General features: G+C 41.5%; 4 protein-coding genes across 7 annotated transcripts in view; 3 read left to right on the forward strand and 1 right to left on the reverse strand.

Annotated features, from left to right (window-relative positions):
• The window catches only part of LOC308412536 (neurocan core protein-like), a 62519-nt gene extending 58938 nt beyond the window's left edge, over nt 1–3581 (forward strand). For all 4 annotated transcript variants that reach the window (XM_080906972.1, XM_080906971.1, XM_080906970.1 and 1 more), the window contains exons 19-20: nt 725–907; nt 2397–3581. In XM_080906972.1, the coding sequence (XP_080763098.1) occupies nt 725–907; nt 2397–2515 (302 nt within the window). In that variant the 3' untranslated portion in view covers nt 2516–3581. The remainder of the gene's footprint in view (nt 1–724; nt 908–2396) is intronic.
• Nucleotides 3582–5185: 1604 nt separating this feature from the next.
• On the reverse strand, nt 5186–9651 carry LOC308383845 (transmembrane 6 superfamily member 2-like). Its single transcript, XM_080862003.1, has 10 exons — nt 9369–9651; nt 8627–8730; nt 8439–8536; nt 8235–8338; nt 8079–8161; nt 7871–7995; nt 6803–6904; nt 6619–6711; nt 6408–6527; nt 5186–6298 (listed from the first exon to the last, which is right to left on the reverse strand). Exons 1-10 carry the CDS (start codon nt 9458–9460, stop codon nt 6089–6091), a joined length of 1131 nt encoding a protein of 376 aa, XP_080718129.1. The 5' UTR covers nt 9461–9651; the 3' UTR covers nt 5186–6088.
• Nucleotides 9652–12900: 3249 nt separating this feature from the next.
• On the forward strand, nt 12901–14485 carry LOC308413056 (uncharacterized protein; the record flags this gene model as incomplete). Its single annotated transcript, XM_080907841.1, has 2 exons — nt 12901–13174; nt 13641–14485. 2 exons carry the CDS (start codon nt 12901–12903, stop codon nt 13934–13936), a joined length of 570 nt encoding a protein of 189 aa, XP_080763967.1. The 3' UTR covers nt 13937–14485.
• A 375-nt stretch (nt 14486–14860) lies between these two features.
• LOC308383293 (uncharacterized protein) lies at nt 14861–15589 on the forward strand (the record flags this gene model as incomplete). Its single annotated transcript, XM_080861160.1, has 2 exons — nt 14861–15244; nt 15354–15589. The coding sequence occupies exons 1-2, from the start codon at nt 15052–15054 to the stop codon at nt 15587–15589; spliced, it is 429 nt and encodes a 142-aa protein (XP_080717286.1). The 5' UTR covers nt 14861–15051.
• Between the last annotated feature and the right edge of the window lie 2371 nt (nt 15590–17960).

Genomic DNA, 17960 nt, shown 5'->3' on the forward strand with positions numbered 1-17960 from the left:
GAGATTCAGGCTAAAACCTGTATTGATTTTTGAGAGGAATATCAATCTAAATCTTCCTCTCATTGGCAGATCTTTTTCCCCTGGCCCCACTTACACTTGTTCAGGCAGAAGAACTGAAACTGCAGTTATTGTCCTGTTCTCAAACGCCATGTGAAATTCCTACAAGCTGTTTTTTGTCAGCTTTTCTTGATACTTACTGTACCCAAGCCTTTCCTCTGGGATTCAGTCAACCTAAATGTGAAAGCAATGAGATCACATAGATTTGGGGGGAAAAAAAGAAAGAAGACATGGAAGACCATCAAGAGGCCTTAGAAAAGGACGGGGAAGGATAAAGGAGGACAGGGGGAGAGGGATTAAGTCATTTGAGAGTGTTTGCTTGTCTGGCTGTGGTCTCATGGCTCTGTGGTTTGGCTGTAGTCCCTGTCTACTGCAGAGACTAGCCCCTTAAAACAGCTCTTTCTGTCAGCAGATACAGCAACAAGGCTGCCATCTAGAGGCAGCGCACTCCTGCAAATGACGACCTTCACGAGTTATTGTTGTGCATATTGTGCGATGCTTTCATTTACTATACATTAGCACATACATAAAAAAATATGCGATGACTGCTCTAATGGGTATTTATTAGTGTGTCTGTTCTAATTAATGTCAAATAAACTCTGGATGTCTCTTCAGGAATTCAGCCTTTTTTGTATGAGTGATATGAGGCTTCTCTGTTTGTTTGTAGTGTTATGCGGGACCCCGCCTGCGGTGGAGAATGCCCATTTGATAGGTCGGAGGAGATCACATTATGATATCCATTCAGTGGTGCGCTACCAGTGCTCTGAAGGCTTCTACCAGCGCCACATCCCCACCGCACGCTGCCGGGCCGATGGGAGCTGGGAGCGACCAAGGATCATCTGCACAAAGTGTGAGTGGTCGCTTTAAACTGAAAGCATCATGTATGAGGAGAAAAAAAATTTTTCCCCACATACAGGCTGAGTAGAAGTTGAGATGTGAAACTCCTTTTTACTTTTTTATTATACCATAACATTGCAGCATTGTAGTGACTTTGGAGCTCTATAATAGTGACTGTGCCACCAATACAAGTTTTTTATTGATTATTTTCACGCCTTGCTCCTCACTTACAAATTCAGACGGTTCTGCCAGGTTGTTGTTTTATTGAGTCACTTTTGTCATTAGTTTCTGAACTGGTTGGGCAAATTTCTTGAATCAATTTTGTAATTCAGATTGATTTATATGCATATATGCACACAAATGAGTTTAACACATTGAAAACCTTTAATGCAGGTGTCAGACACATTAGTGTAACTACAAAGGCAAGCCCATTTGATGGTGAGCAAAACGCAGTGGTTAGATTCACAGTGGACACCTTATCAAAACTTTTACCATATACATCAGTATATCAAAGTAATGAAACATCTTCTCACACACGTCTGTTTGGTCACAGTTTCTTGTTGAATGCATATCTCTGTATGTCTTGACTGTCCTCTGCACTTTTACGTTTTCCTATATCGCATCATTTTTCTCCCGCTTCACATCCTTACTCCCCTCCCAGCGGTACGCTTCCGTCCTTATTCGTGTCTGAGCAGAGTGCTCCATGCTCACAAATCATGTCTGTGGCACTCTATAAACGCTATAAATGTGTGTGACAATACTCATAATGCCTGTGATCGTATTTTGGCAAGTAGAGCCCGTAAATAGTGACTTCATTCATAGTTGTGAGACAGAGACAGAAGATTCATTGTTAAAGTCTGAAAAGAAATGTTCTCTTTCTGTTGTGCACAAGGACACTAAGTCAAAGCAACTGTAAAGATCTTGGATGTAAATATGACCTCACAGACGCGCGCACACGCACACACACACACACACACACACACACACACACACACACACACACACACACACACACACACACACATACACACACACACACATAACAACGCAGTAAAATATGATTCATTTAAAATCAGTGAAATTACAATCCAAGCAGCTCCTTGAAGATTTCATCAAACCCGATAATTAGCATCAACCAACCTCAGAGCTTTAAGTCTGTTAAGGATCATTTATTAACTCTTTCCCATCTTAACAAAGGTGACTCACTAATAAATAATGTATCAGCTCATATTAGGCTTTTGTGTAGCATTGAAGAGTCAGCTGATTAGCGATGGGAACCTTCAGCAAGGAAATATATTTTGAGTATTTGAGTATTTATGGTTGAACTACACACTTAAGCTTCTTTCAGAGCAGATCGTTTAAGAGTAAGAAAATAAATGCAGAGATTTAGCCAGTGAATATGGGATTTTTGTGTACAGTGCAGTAATTGTGCACAGTGACAAGTGTGTTGTTCATCTACTGCAGCTCATATACAACGTGTCACCATTTCCTCCCCTCTGCAGCTCGACGACTGCACCGGTACCGACGCCATCACCGCAACCAGCGCCACGACCGCCACGGCCACAGGAGACACGGAGGAGAGGGACACAAGGCCAGAGAGGACGCACACAGCTACTACTGAACCAAATAATACAACATCCACAATGCCTAGGTGCTAACCATGGCCCATAAGGAAAGACAGTAGATCACAGCAATTTCCATTTGCCCTTCCTGCTTCTAACCACTAACCGTGCTCTCTGCTTAGCTTTACTCCCCCAGTGAATAAGATTATCCCCATAATCTAACCTCCATGCTTTTTGATGCTTCTTTTTATTTTCTCTCTGCTTTCTTTAACCGAGGTCCATGCGAACACTGACTTTAGCACCGCCCTAACATCCGCCCTCCCAAACAGTAACTCCTCCACTCGTCTGCAAACTATAACCTTCTCTTGGTCTGTCAGCCTGACAGCAGTGTGTGAACGTATGCATGTAAGACAGAAACTTAGAGGAGTGCCAAGTCACTTTTTTGGAAAGGTTTGCTTGTTCTACATGAAAAAAGTAACTCATTTTAGTATTCTGTTTACAAAGCACAGATGTAATTGATGCAAGATAGTCCTGGTATCCCAGCTTTTTGTACATGTACTGTAGCTGTTACTTTTCCATAGAGCACCTGAATAGCTGGTCTCTTTTATTCGACTGACGTGCTTTTTTTCTAATATCTGTTTGTGTAATGTTACTATTTATTATGAATCATTTGCTAGTGAACATGCTTGTTTTCTTACTTATCCTTTAGAAAGCTGACGTAACACCATTTTTCTATACCAATATGTAAGTCCAACAATCAGTCGATAACAAAATTAATAATTTGATTGCCTCTAATCTCTGTACTGTAAATATTGTGACGTGTGTTATTGGCTCAAACCTGATCAATAGCTGGACCTTGTCCAATCCGATAGACTCCCCAATCCCCATAAGCACTCTCAGCTAATGTATACGTCCCATTGACATAGTTAGTGTGGGTGGGATTACAGAATAATTTGAGATAACCACTTGATTGTACCTAATTTGCACGGCCATATTTACACGATGTGTAGAATGTCACTCTTTTTTTGTCTCTTGTCTCTTTGATATTTGATCTGTTATCCACTTTTTTTGGTGTTATGACTTTTTGTCCTGCTGTTGTACTCCATTCTTAATAAAGCGAACAAAATGGACAAAAGTTCTGCTTTTCATTCATGCTATCAGCTGTTTTCACTTTCAAACGCAGCGTAGTTTTGCCACGAGGTCATGCTCGACCCAGAACCTGATCAGATCAGTTAATCTGAGTCGGGGTTTTTCCCCCTACTATTATCTCTCTATTTTGTTTTAGCTCCATAGTGTAGTGCGAGCTAAACCTCAGTTCCAGCTAGAGACAAAAATGCCCTGTGGGGTTAAACTAAGAAGAGCATCTGGTGTAAAACTTTGGAGCTACTCGCTGTGGTGACCCCTTGCGGCAAGGGATCATCTGACTGTAGCATCTGGATTTTGTCAATAAGAAGTTATGGTTATTTTAGGCAATAGATAAACTGAGGAGCAACATCAGGACTCAGTATAAGATGAATACAGATCATTTCAAGTGAATTATGGATGCTATTGAGTTGAAAATTATCATAGGTTTTTCACTTTAAAATACTTTAGTCTGGGTAAAGTTACAGAATCCTGCAAGCTGCTTTGCAACCCACCTTCACAACAGCTCCCTGTCATGCTACATCTGACTTAAAGTGCCTGTTCTCTTCTGTACAGTGCTTTTGTTGATGCTCTACTCACCTGAAGCAGCAAAATATCTTCTTTTGCAAAGGTGGACCTGATTAAAGTACACCTCCAGGAGCAATTTAGCTTTTGAAACACATACTATGAAGTGCCCAGCGGGAAGTTTTTGGCGCGAGGTTGATGCTAGCGGAGGTTTGGAGCTCTGCAGTTATTGATTCAGCAGAGCATGAAGACTTTTACATGGTATGTGCCTCAGGACTCCGCTTGTAAACTTTATATTGTTTGCCACTATATTTGGCTGATTTGCTGCGTTTCCCAAATATTTCTGCTTTGCAGTATCATCACTTACACTGGAATATCAGTTTCTTCCTATTACAGTACCAAGCTTTTTAAAAACGACCCACTGTTTCATTTACAGAGCCGGACGGTATGGCTGGTCATGACTCTACCCTAATGACTGAGAGTCAGTTGGTGGGTGCAACACTTTATACCATACTAAACTGTTTTTAATGGACACTCATGTTGCAATAAGATAAAGCCTACAGGGTTAGGGTTGCATTTATTTGCACTGTGCTTTCTAAAGTGTGTAAGTGTGTTATAAAATACAAACTTAATCTGAGCCACAAATTGTGACAAAGACAAAAAAAACAAAAAACAAACAAACTCAGTGATCAAACTTCTTGTACTGCATCTTACATTCAGCTGTGTCCTGCATATCCTATTGTATGTACACAAAAAAGGGAAATGTTCTATTTACAAAGTCAAATGACACTTTAGCAGCCAAAACATGTTTTTTTTTTGGCTTTTTGAGACGTTTCCTGCAGTAATCCTTATGGCCGCTGTGTCTGACAGCTCACCTAAATCCAGGGTTCACCTCTTATCAGTCTGATAACTTGAGCAGTGCAGTAGGGCACAATGACATCACCAGCTGGAGAAAACACTGACAGCTGCGGAGACGCGACTGCTGAACCCGTAAACCACTTGGTTCGGGAAGAAGTGCGTTTAAGTTTAGAAGCTCAGACGTGATATGAGAGTCATAAATATTCTCAATATTTAGCAAAGGAAAAGGTTAATGAGAATGTAATTTAATCAAACACTGACATGCACAGCTAGCAGCGAGAAATCTGTGTCCCATTTTTATAATACAAAAATAGCCACAGTTCAGCGCTCCAGTTCTCAAACTGTAGATAGAAAGAATGAGCGTGGTAATCATTTAAGTCGTTTATTAAGCAAAAACAAATTCCATGTGCTTCCTTTCCCCGTTTCACATGACTGTAAACTGAATATTTAACTTGAAAATGACAGTCTGGACTTGGAGTGGACTGGAATAGCGATTAGTATCTGTCTGATTTCTTTATAGGCTCCAGTCACATGAAGGCTAGACCACAACGTCGATCACCAGGTGGTTTTTTCTTCTCCAAGCTATCAGCTCGAGTGAGTCATCTCTCTTATCAGCAACTCTTAAGTTATTCAGCCTACAGAGGATTCAGCTGATATTCAACATTTAATATACTCACAGTTAGCGTGGGGGGTGCTAAAAATCACAGAAGGGTGAAAGTTGCAATATTCAAGATCAAAAAAATGAATCTTCAAATTTTGTAGCTTTGGTTTAGATTTCTGTATAGAAAAAAAAAAAGGGACTGAATCATTCTCCGGTGCTGCTGCTGACCTGCATGGTTCAGGTTAGTTGAAGTTTTGTGACGATACAAACTGGGTGTCTGCATGAGTCACCTGAACGCTGTGCGATCTGATCACGGTCCTCACCTCCATCAACAGCCTCCTTATCAGGGTCCAGAAGTCCATACAGGAAGTGCTGGGTGAGGTGACTGATTTTGTTTTTTAACAGTTGAGTCAGAGAGAGCAATGTTTTTAGATTTCCTCTGGGTTTTAGGGATGAAAAATGTGTGCATTTAATTCAGTTCGTGCCCCAGTAAGCATTCCTCACCAGTCCGTGGCTTGCGTGTGGTCTAGTTTTCCTTTTTCTTGCTGTTGGATTGTCCCGCAGGAACAGGTTTCATAAAATAAGCAGGGTTTGTGTGGCAGCGCAGGGCCAGCAGCGCCGGTGCAGCAGCGAGCAGCGCATTGAGAGCGATAACAGGCAACCGTTTGTCTGCTGGGACTCGGTACGTGAAGGGAGTGCGGGAATGCAGAGATGCTCCGATATGGCACCACTGGGTCTGGAGGGAACAGCGAGTGAGGGGGAGGGAAGTCAACATGAAGCTTTCCATTTTTCCTTTTGTTTAAACGAATATTAATCACAGCACGAGATGAGAAAACTACAATTACCTGAGCCATGGCGCCGGCAACGAAGATGGTCCAGTCCAACATCCAGCTACATCCAGGTGTTTTCAGACCGTAGATGAAGACCGTTAGCAATGGCAGTGCATAGAATAAGTACACGAGCATCTAAAGGAATTGTGCACCAAACAGTTAAACAATAAACTACATATTATATTAGAGTTAACTCAGTTTCTGAGTCTTCGGTCACCAGACTCACCATAACCCTGGGAAAGCCAACGGGGTCTTTGAGGTACGGCTCATACTGATAGATGTAGGTGAAACAGGTGTCCAGAGAACAGTCCAGCACTACCTGCAGCACAACACGAAGAGAGTTAAGACTGGAGCGCGAACAGAAGCGCAAGTACCGACACGCAGAAAAGGTCTTGTGATGTTTCACTTACAAAGCCTCTAAACACGGAGAAGGCCATGGATCCCAGTAACAGCAGTGAGAGAAGCAGGTCAATGGGTCGAAACAGCAGACTTTTCTTCTGCTCTGCAGCGATCTGCTCGACACAGAAATGTTCACAGTTGATGTTGGTGCTGTTCATTTTACACCGTACAGGTTATTTTCACACGGGCATCGGAAAACTGAACGTGTCTGGAGATTACCCAGCGGAGCTGCCTGTGAGAAGACAAATGTCTAACACAGTCAAACTGGATATTAAAACAGCTCTCAAACTGCCTGCTCCCCAGTGGGAAGCCTGTGTGATGTCCCACTGAGCTCATGTGGGAATAAAGAATGTAACTGTGTGGAAAATTCACAGCAAGCAAGAGGGTGTTACGTACCCTCCAGCACCTCCTGAACCTAACAGAGTTTTTCCAAGTACTAAAAATGCATTTCAGGTGGAATAAATATTATTGTGGGTACAAGTTAAAAAGGCCAACTGTGAAGAAATGTCCCCAAATGATTTTTCTGACACCATCTGGAGTTCATATGCAAAAACAACAATTTTCTTCTCCCAACTTACATACATACACACACTTTTTTAAAGTATAATTTAATGTCATTTGGATCCTGTTCTATTCAAATTTAAATCAGTCTAACTGTCACTTATGTAGCACCAAATCACAACAACACTCCGCTCAAGGTGCTTTATATTGTGAGGTAAAGACCCTAGAAACCCATGAACCATAACAGAGAGAAAACCCCAACAATCAGATGACATCACACGATCCACAAAGGTGCATATCAGGTTAACTGATGAGTCTCAGTTGGGTGTGACCATGAGTGGGAATAGTCTGTCTCTGTGCTAGCCCTGTGTCCCAGTGTACCCTGCCTTTTGCCCTATGACAGCTGAGTTAGTCTCCAACCTTGAGCATGACTCCTAATTAGAAAGGTGGCTACAGAATTTTAAAGTTTAATGCACTACAATATGCACAGATATGTAAGCTGTAACCAGATTCTGGCTAGACTACTCTCGGAGTATATGGTGTATAATGAACACATCCTAAAAGCGAGAACTTTTTACCTTATCTGCTGTGATGATTTGCATCTCTCTGGGTCTGCTAAAGAGCAGCGAGGCTGCCCAGAAAGGTGCCAAAAAGAAGGGGATATTCCTCCAAAACGCTGGTCGAATGTTGGACCCATACTTGCCTGAACAAATGAGAACTTCATCAATACACGTGGTCACAAACAACTGCGCCGATCTGACCAGACTGTGTTCATGCTGCTCTCACCAATGACCACTCCTGGGATGTGAACGATCTGATGAGCGATGGAGGAGCCTGCCCACAGCAGGCCCAGGCTACGATACGACTTCCTGCACGACAGAAAGTCAGAGGTCTCACTAAAGCACAGACATGAGAGACTGTGACGGCAGCGGCAAAACCTACCCAGAGAACATGCGGTGGATGATAACGAGGAAGAGGATGAAGTGAACGATGCCCTCCCAGTAAGACATCATCAGTGCATAGGCAGTGGTTAGATGAGGCTCACCCTGAAGGGAAAGAAACATCCAAACTTTAACATTTAAACTTATGAAGTAAAAAAAAAACCCCCAAAACTGATCAGTCTTGGAGAGAAAAGCGAGAGGTTACCATTTTTATGTAGAAGCCCATGAAGCCAGAGATGAACCCATCCTGCTCTAAAGCATTGGTCAGACCCACCAGGCAGGTGAAGGAAAACTCTGCGAACACTGCAAACATACAGAGAAAGAAAGAGAAATAACAACCGTCCACCTGGACTTTACTCATTTATATGAAAGCATGTGTTAGTGTGACTGTACCATAGAACAAAGGGTCCACTTTGGCCTTGTGCCGCACAGTGAGGAAGAGGAGGAGAAGCACAGACCCCAGGATGACCGCTCCCATCCCCAAGATAACCAGAGGTCTGAGGACGAGTTCAGACACAACAAAGTTATTCTGGAGAACATTAACCAGTAAATCAGGATCGACGTAGATAATTAATTCTCTCTAAGCTGCTTTATTATAAAACGACAAGTCTTTGAATAAAACTTCATTTTGTGCTTTATAAAAATTAACTCAAGATCAGTGACGATCGACGAGACTTTAAAATGATCTAATTTTGCGAAATATCGCAGCTTTCGCCACAAAAGGAGGACGTTTAGATAGAGGGTTCAAAAAGATTAACATTTCTGTTACTTGATTATTTTCAAAGCTTTCTCGGCTCTTTAATTGCCAGTTTCTCTTTGGTGAAATTCAAAAGCTCGGAGCAGTGTGGGGATGTAACACTGATTGATTAACGCTCATTATCGTGGGCGATATAGCCTTACACTCCGTTAATTTAGATTTAGGCCTACGTTTTAAGACTTTATAACGGATCTCTTAAGTTCACAGCATTAGATTTTCCAGCCTTGGTGAATCTTTTTTTTCTCCTCTGGGTAAACACGCCCTTTTCCCTTCAGGCTGTGGGCCGCTTCATAAGCCTATTAATATCGGCGGCTTTACCATGCCTCCACACAACAGGCCGAGATTAGATTGAAATGATCCGACTACACACACACTTACTCCTGAAGCGCTGGGATGTTGTTCATTGTGTATAAAACTCCAGGTGCCAGAAGAGAAAGGAGAAAAACGCTGATTTCCGTCGGTGGCCTCATTCTTGTAAACGTGTTGTTTGGTCTCTATGGTGAACCTTAAAAATGTTCCACATAAAAAAGAAATCTGTCCCTCCTAAGCACGTTTCAGAGCTGTGCACCGAGTCATGTTAAAGCAGCGCCCTCTGCGCTGCCGCTGAACGCAGGAGATGATTTAAAGCAGCGTCACGCTGCCTTTTGATCTGTGATGAAACCTTCAGCGCCAATAAGCCTGCAGCTGTCCTGCAGGTGTCAAAGTTCACCTCGGGCAGGAGGCACCTCTAATGAGAGAACATTTAAAGGGAGAGTAATGCAAAGTTCAGATAACGGACCGCTGAATCGCCCATCATGCGCAAATATCGCTCTTTTCCTTCACGTTTTTCATTAAATTCTCTGATCTGTCATTAAATGCGTCTTTTAAAACATTCACTCAGTCTTTGTACAGACTGCCACCTGGTGGAGGACGATTCCCCATGTCAGTGTTTCCTCCCCTTGAAGTCCTTTTAAGTTCAGTTTTCTGTCTTTTCGCTTTCTAATCATGCTGTTTGTAGATACCCTGCACCAGATGAGTCTGTACAATCCAGCTATTCAAGTCACGTGATGTCAGGGCAAGCGTGGTCTTTAGGGTCTGCTCGACCATGGGGCTCGTTTAAGGAGCCATCTGTGCTGTTTGGTGTAAGATTAACTCCTCCATCTGATGTCTCCAGTCTCGATTAGATTGTGGATTAGATTTGATATCTTACAGAGAACATAAAGTTCAGAACAAAGATTATGTCTTTTAGGTCAGGTCACTGTTTAAAACTCACAATCAGTGTGACATTTTTACATAGCTTCTGTTTCTTTGTAAAGCACTGCCTCATAAAGCTCATTGTGAAGAATGCCTACACCTGCGTTACACAACACCATCTCATGGATGAACAAGGGTGGGTAAAGCAGGTCTACATCCAGCGCACCCTTATCTTCTGTAACAAAGCTGCTGAAGAGGATTATGCTGCTGTTGCCTCAGAAACTTAGTCACCAGTGGAAAGAGAGCACAGAGAGGGGTGGGGAGTCCACGCAGAGAGTAGAAACAGACAGGCAGGCGATACTACTGCTACAACCCTTCACACACACACACAGCACTAGCTTTTTCTTTCTTTCTTTCTTTCTTTTTTTTAGGCTGACACAGATTTTTTCTAAAACCTGCCACCATGTGGCACCCTTTGATTATCGGCATCATGACAGTGAACACCTCTCTAACCGTCTTCTACTGGGCCTTCATCCTGGGCGATGCTTACTACAAGTGGCTGATGGAGCCAGAAGACAAGCCCAAGAAGGTGGTCACCCCAGCTTGAGGGAGCCAGTATGGATCTACCTGAATGAGTGACTGGATGTTATTTGCTTAGGAATACTCTGCTCAGCTAGTAGTGCTTACAGTGAATTTCTGCTTCTTTTTTTATGTATTGATTTTTTTTTTTAACTGGAAAAGCCTTGGATTCCTGTTTTGAACTGAAAAAATAACCTAAAGCAATCTGCAAGTTGATGAGAAGAATCATTCTTACAGGTAAAGTGTCAATTTATCTTAATATTTATTTCGCATCATTTTATTGTGTTTTAGCTACATTTGTTGCTTGCAGTGTGAATCAACACACACACACACACTTCACACACCATCCGCAGGCAACAGGTCCTTCAGGTGACACTAAATGAACCGTTTAAGCTTTCTGCTGACTCGGTGAAAAGGTTTTGTTGGTGACAGTGGCATGAGTCAAGCAAATCCTGTTAGGATTACTAAACTACTAAACACCACCTCTAAACTGGCACAGTTGGTGTTACTTTCGTAACAGCTTCATCCTGAGACACATTCAGAAACCCTCGTCTCATCTCTCGTTTGCATCTCTCCTGAAAGCTTATTTTTCACTCTTCCTCCTTTTCCTTTTTCTCTCTATTTTATTTTATTTTTTACATCTCTCCACAACATGTCGCACGTCTTCTACTGGGGTATGCACCCAGTCTCTTGGTTCATTCTTTTCGCCAATATAGCCGTAACGGTCCTTGAATGGAAGTTTCTTGCCTCTCAGTTTTACAAACTTAACTGGAAAAAGGAAGAACAACAAGCCAATGCCTAAAATCCTGGTGGAAACCACATCCACATCCTGATGCTGCACTGAGAATATTTGTGAGGATAAAAAAATCTCTCTCTCCATATATATATATATATATATATATATATATATATATATATATATATATATATATATATATATATATATATATATATATATATATATATATATATATATATCACCTGTTTACCTGCCCACATGTACAGAAAAAACAAGATTGTGTAGCTTTAGGCTTGTTATGAAAGGGCAGCCACTATGCAACGCTAACCTTATGCTGTGTTTTTGTGGTTATTTCCAGAGCTGCTTCTGTACAGTTCACCCCAGAATTCAAAAACAAAAAACCAGAGGAATCATCTCAACTCTTTGCTGCAGGCAAGTTCATTTTCTTTCCCTGTGACACTCCAATGCAGTGCTGTCTTCCATGTCATCTGTGCCATTTTCTCATCTTTTGTCATATGAATGGAGCTGCTCTCTGGCTCTTTATCATTTTTACAAGAGTCATTTATAAAGAAAAATACGTTAAGATGTGCACCTTTTCTACCTGCAATGATATCATGCTCTGTTAGGGAGCAAGAACTCATTCATGAAAGCATTGTTTCATGTTAGTGAATTATGTGACATGTCACAAGTGCCAAATTGTGTATAAGATCATTTGAAAGTATCTATAAAGTGATGCCAGTCTGGACCTGAGTGAAAGTGGGTTCACTGTAATATACATATCATATCTTTATGCAAGGGGGACCATAAGCCTCTTTGGCATATTACTGTCCACCTCTCCTCGCTCATATCTCTAATCCCCACAGATGGAAAGCTGATATTGCTCTATGACAGACTCAATCCTATTAACTCCGTCTGTCCTACATTCACTTCTCCTCTGTCTCGCTCTCCTGGACCGAAGACCCTCTGTGCAAAAGATGAGAATGAGGAATTCTGGGATTCAAGTCTAGACCAAAGATTAGAAGAATTGGCACATGGGTAGTATCAGGCTTTACTTGTCAGCTGAACTACATTTCTGTAGAGCCATTTTGTGACAGGGAGCTGTCACTGCTGAGAAACAGTACTCTCAGTTTCAAACCATCCGCACATTTCCACCTGTCACTCATCCTTCCGACACCCAGAAGATGTTGAAAATGTTCTAATGCTTAGTTTGTTTCCCTCCTCCGCCTCCTCTTCCTCCTCCTCCCTGGTGCACCTGTATCACCTGTTCTCCAAACATTCACAGTGCAGGAGTGAAGGAGCGCAGATCTGCAACAAGACAATAAATCTGTCATCACCCAAAGAAACAGCCCCGAAGCTTCAACGCTTTCTGTGAGCTGACAAAACCATAAAAAGAGTTTCAAAAACCGGCCAAGACAAAACATGAACCGGCAACCAAATGTGTCCCTGAACGCCTCAGGAGGAGCTCTGATTTCAAACTTCACACAGTCTGCGTTTGAGCTCCGGCAACTCCTCCAGCTGTCTAGAAGGAAGGAGGAGGAGGAGGTGTATTTTGTGGACTACATCCCCCCTGCGAGAGATGCTATAACTCTCCCACCCAATGTAGTCTATGTAATAGTTGGGGTGGTGGTGATCATAGTGGCCACCTACGCCATAGTGGGACACCTCATTGATGACCTGTTGCATGACCTGGCAGGTAACCCCAGGTGGACACATCCTGAACTGATGCCACCGTGTCCACTCTGGCATCTGTGTTTGTGGTGTCCTTTCTGTCCCTGAGCTCTCGTGAATCAACTTTTGATCTTTTCCTTGTTTTGACGACAGTTTCCTTCATGTTCACCCTCTGGTTTGTGGATAGGATAACCTTCCCAGTGGTGTCTGTTATTCTTTTAAGGTGAATGTCAACAGCTGATCAAATGGCTGCTAAAAAAAGCCATCTTAAGGGGGCGGTCAATGTTCAATTTGTGCAATTCCACAAAGTTCCTGCTTTGGCTATTTAATAACCCCCCAAAAGAAACAGCATCCTCTATGCTGCAGTTTGTCATGCATGACATGACAACTGAAGTGAATCTAAACCCGGTGCAATGCCCCTTTAAAAGATACACAGAGAAGACATAAAAATAAATCATTTTAATTCATTTCCAACATGTTTCCTCTTACAGACTGGATATTTGGCCCCAAACCAGTGGAGGATGATTCAGAGGGAGGGGATGCAGAAATAGAGGAAGAGAGGCGACTCAGCGTTTCCAGCAAGCTGTTGGAGAAAGATGAGATCAGAATGGAGGAAGAAAAAGAAGGCCAGCTGCCTGGTTTCCACCAGGGAGACGCAGGCCGCTGTCGTCCATCCACCCCTCCGCTGAGAAGCGCCATTGCTTCGTCATACCCTGGAGAAAAAAGGATTTCCACACATAGCGTGACCTTCGCCTGCCCCGTGGCCCCTTACATCACTTCCCTTTGAGTTTTTTCATCACAGCAGTTTTTATTACGTCTTAATCACAGTGCAGTGATCAGTGATGTCCTCGCTGTAGTGATGCAGAGGCTGAGGCACTCTTGTTTTATGCTGGTGTTATAGTTAGCGTGCAAAAAATGTACAAGAAAATGTTGTTAGTAAGCACGATCCATACTGTCAGTCTGTTTCTACTGCACCATGCTGAAATTTGCTGTCCAGCTGCTCGTGGTAAAAACTGTAAACAAATTAAGTTTCAAGTAAAAATATCAGTTATGTTAATAACTTAACTTTACATCTAAAAATGTTCATTGGAAACACACTGTGTCCAGTTTGTCCACAAGGCTAGACAGAAAGTGTTGTGAAATTGCAAAATCAAAAAGACTTGTCATGTTACATGTGCTTGTAATGTGTTTCTAAAGAAAACGTACATCACTTCTCCTGGTGTTGGACTAAGCTTCTCCCCAATAAACAACTCGATAATACACGCTCGTTCCTCCTGTCTTGTCTGCTTTCATTAATCCATCTTACCTTCTCCTAATACCTGATGACCTTGTTTATAAATGCAGAGGATTATTGCACTTGAGCATATTAAATACAGCTGAGTGATGTAAGATAGATAGATAGATAGATAGATAGATAGATAGATAGATAGATAGATAGATAGATAGATAGATAGATAGATAGATAGATAGATAGATAGATAGATAGATAGATAGATAGATAGATAGATAGATAGATAGATAGATAGATAGATAGATAGATAGATAGATAGATTTCTACAGAGAGAAAAACAGGAATCTTGTTCACATGAGATACAGCTTTGCATTTATTTTAAATCTTACTTTAGCAGTCATTAGTCATAAAGCTGATCAGCTGTGAATTAGAGGATCTTCACAGCTTCCTTGATTCATGCAAAGAGTTTCATTCACGATTTCCTGAATTTTGAGTAATTTTGCTGTTGTTACAATGCTGACATTGGAGAATGTGATATTTCCTCCTGATCTCTTTGTATTTTGCACAGAACGTTCTGTGCGATTAAATCTTTGTGCCGGCTTCTTAATACAGCGATGACCCACAGATATTAACTGGACTCGCAGGCTGACAGCAGAGGCAGCCAGACTGCAATGGACAGCTTAAACGTTCGTCACAAAGAGGAAGATGGCACAGTGTTATTTGAGTCATATATCCCTCCTTCTCGGGATGCTATCCACCTGCCCACCTACGTCCTCTACTTGCTCATAGCCGTCTTCATCGTGTTTTCGGTTCTCTACGCCATCACGGGCCACCTCATCAAAGACCTCATCCATGACTGTGCAGGTTTGTTACTGTACCGCTAGCTTTTTAAAGACCAGAATAATCAAACCACAAGCTACTGGCAGCGCTTCTCTCTGACATCTGTCTCCTACCCTCTCTTTCTGTACTCAAGACTGGCTGTTTGGGGAGCAGCCTGCAGAAGTGGTGGTGAACTACTGTGAGGCCAAGGATAAGTTCATGGCAGACTGGTCCCCACAAACCAGCCCTGAAGTAGAGGCAATGGCCCGGGAAGAGGAGAACAAGGTGATTGACAGAGACTTTATGAAATCCCCTGCCATCTGGATCATCTCTACAGAACCACGAGGGGCAAAAACAGGACCCCGGGTGGTCTTTGGGAAAAGGACTTGAACCCATCAGAGACTTGCTGTCGTTACAGACCTTCTGTATGTGATGTGAATGTATAAATATCTAGATGGATGATGAAGGTAAAGAACCATTTCTGTGTGAGGCTCAAAATAGATTATTAGATTTAATTTCAATATTTTGCAAAATAAGATTAAAAAGTAAGATTAAAGATTTTAGTATAAGCCTTCGTGTGGATTTTTTTTTAAATATAAATGTTTTGTGGAACATGTGCATGTAGCACTGATCTATCATGTGGAGTAGTAAACAAGTATCTTGTGAAAATAGTTCTGAAAAGTCAAGCCATGAAAGTAATGGTACAATTACACTCTTCTCAATAATAATGATGATTTGTCTGTTAACAATAATTATCATTATTATTATTTTTAGGTAGCCTCAGTTGGTCTGCTGCTGAATTTATTTATTAATTATTTATGTTTGTGTTTATATTCAGCTTTTTCACGTTTGGATAAGGTGTAACTTCGTAACTACTGTATAGAAATGTACACCGCACAAAAAGGACAAGGCAGCTAATTTGGCAGCAGACATTTCTAAACAGAATATAATGCTGCACAGTAAACAGGACCACCCCACTTGCATTTGAGATGCAATGGTAAGCGAGAAAAGCACCTCCTGTGGTGAGATGCATGGCACTGCACGCTGAGACAGTGACGTGGTCTAATGTTATTCCAAACTCGCAGTTTCTCATTAAGTTTCTTCATTTAAATGTGAATGTAACTGCCTCTCTTTTTGTGTATAATGGCTGAAGGCTTCAGCGGTCCTATAAGGACATCTAGTGTCTGCTGTAGTCATTACAGCTGAATATTATTTCAAACTGGAAAACCTCTGGAAATAAGGTAACTCATTTAAAAAAAAGAGAGAGAGAGAAAATATGACAATGATCTTCAGAATCTTTGATTTCAACAATTAATATTTTATATCTTAAAAATGTGGTAGGTAGTTGCACTTTATTCTACATTTCTCCTTTACTTTCATGTATTTATTTATTTGAGAAAGCTCTAAACTCACTCCACACACTTTAGAGTTTTCAGACCTTTTCACAAACGTATTCTACATTTCATAGACTATTTAGTTTCTCATAAGTCTAAAGATCAGTCGTAGATTTCAATGCAAAATCAATCAGTAAATAAATAAATAAAAGCTTTTCCAGTTGTCTGTAAATTCTCTGTGTTCCTCTTTTATGAGACTCTCAGTTCCCTGCTATAGGGATCAATGATCAATTTGAAGCTTGGCTGCACTGCTGTAGGTCACAACCAGTTTTAATGTGTCAGCACACAAAGATCCACCGAGCACTAAAGAAGCCCAACCTCAGTCCAGGAGAGGGCGCTGTGGTAGAAACAGCCCTGTAAACTGCGTGCTGCCACGTGGAACTTGATGGCTGATAGAGGTGGGGTGTTCTTCTAAGTGACATGGGAAGAGGCTCCTGATGAGGCAGTAAACATTAACCATCTTTACTCTCATTTTTGTTCCCCTATCAGCTGAAATTAGAGAGCATTTGTCCTTCAGCCTGGAGCTGTCTCCATCTCTTTCTGTCCTGATCATTTTTGAGAGCAAATTAGCTCCACATTAGTTCCGTGACTCCTAACAAGATTACCAAAGCTACATCCGCTCCTCACATCCACTCGCAAACAATGCCACAATCTCATTAACTCTGTCCCCCCCTAATCCCTTCACCCTTTCAGAGCGCCCCTCCACCACCATTCTCCTTAAACAGATAAAAGTGTGGCCAGTCTCTGCAGCTGTGTGGAACAAGTCTAAATTTGCTTTCTCACTCAGGTTGAACTAAAAAAAACAAACAAAAACAAAACCCCAACAATCTTATAATAAGCCGTAAAAACAGAGCTATAATCAGTCCCAGCAGACTTGAAAGCATCCTGAAATCATTTTACTGAAAATAACTGAGTCACTGTGATGAGATTATTGGTTCTGGGATTAATATAATCTGAAGGTTACAGTATGGTTAGTCTATAATTTAGGATTCTGATCTGGAAATCATTTGAATCTCTAACATTTATTTCATGCGTTCCTGGAAAATACATTTGAGATGGAAAAGGCCTGCGCTATTAAATCTGATATATTACATCAGATAAGTGAGTGAAAGTAAACTCACTTCCAGCCCATCAGTAATAAGAAATCATATCCATCACTTGCTGTTCCAAAACGACTTCGTATCAGAACCAAAAAAGCTGTTTTATTGCTATTTATAATTTCAAATATCTACTGGTTTCACCATTGTTCTCCAGAGTTTATTATTCGTATGACTGCATGACAAAGAGCAGGACTATAGCATAATTAATATTTAACACAACTACTGAGCAACAGTTTTGCTTTGAAAACAGGGAAACCTGCAATTTCC

The sequence above is a fragment of the Rhamphochromis sp. 'chilingali' genome (assembly GCF_963969265.1).
Source record: "Rhamphochromis sp. 'chilingali' genome assembly, chromosome: 16".
Taxonomy (NCBI): Eukaryota; Metazoa; Chordata; class Actinopteri; order Cichliformes; family Cichlidae; genus Rhamphochromis; species Rhamphochromis sp. 'chilingali'.

Excerpts from the sequence above, each read along its gene's own strand:
- LOC308383845 (XM_080862003.1), bottom strand. The coding sequence starts at position 9,460 with ATGAGGCCACCGACGGAAATCAGCGTTTTTCTCCTTTCTCTTCTGGCA. Across the intron at positions 6,712-6,802 it reads TCTCCGTGTTTAGAGGCTTT|GTAGTGCTGGACTGTTCTCT; the intron begins GTAAGTGAAACA and ends GTTGTGCTGCAG. Across the intron at positions 6,528-6,618 it reads TTGGCTTTCCCAGGGTTATG|ATGCTCGTGTACTTATTCTA; the intron begins GTGAGTCTGGTG and ends CAATTCCTTTAG.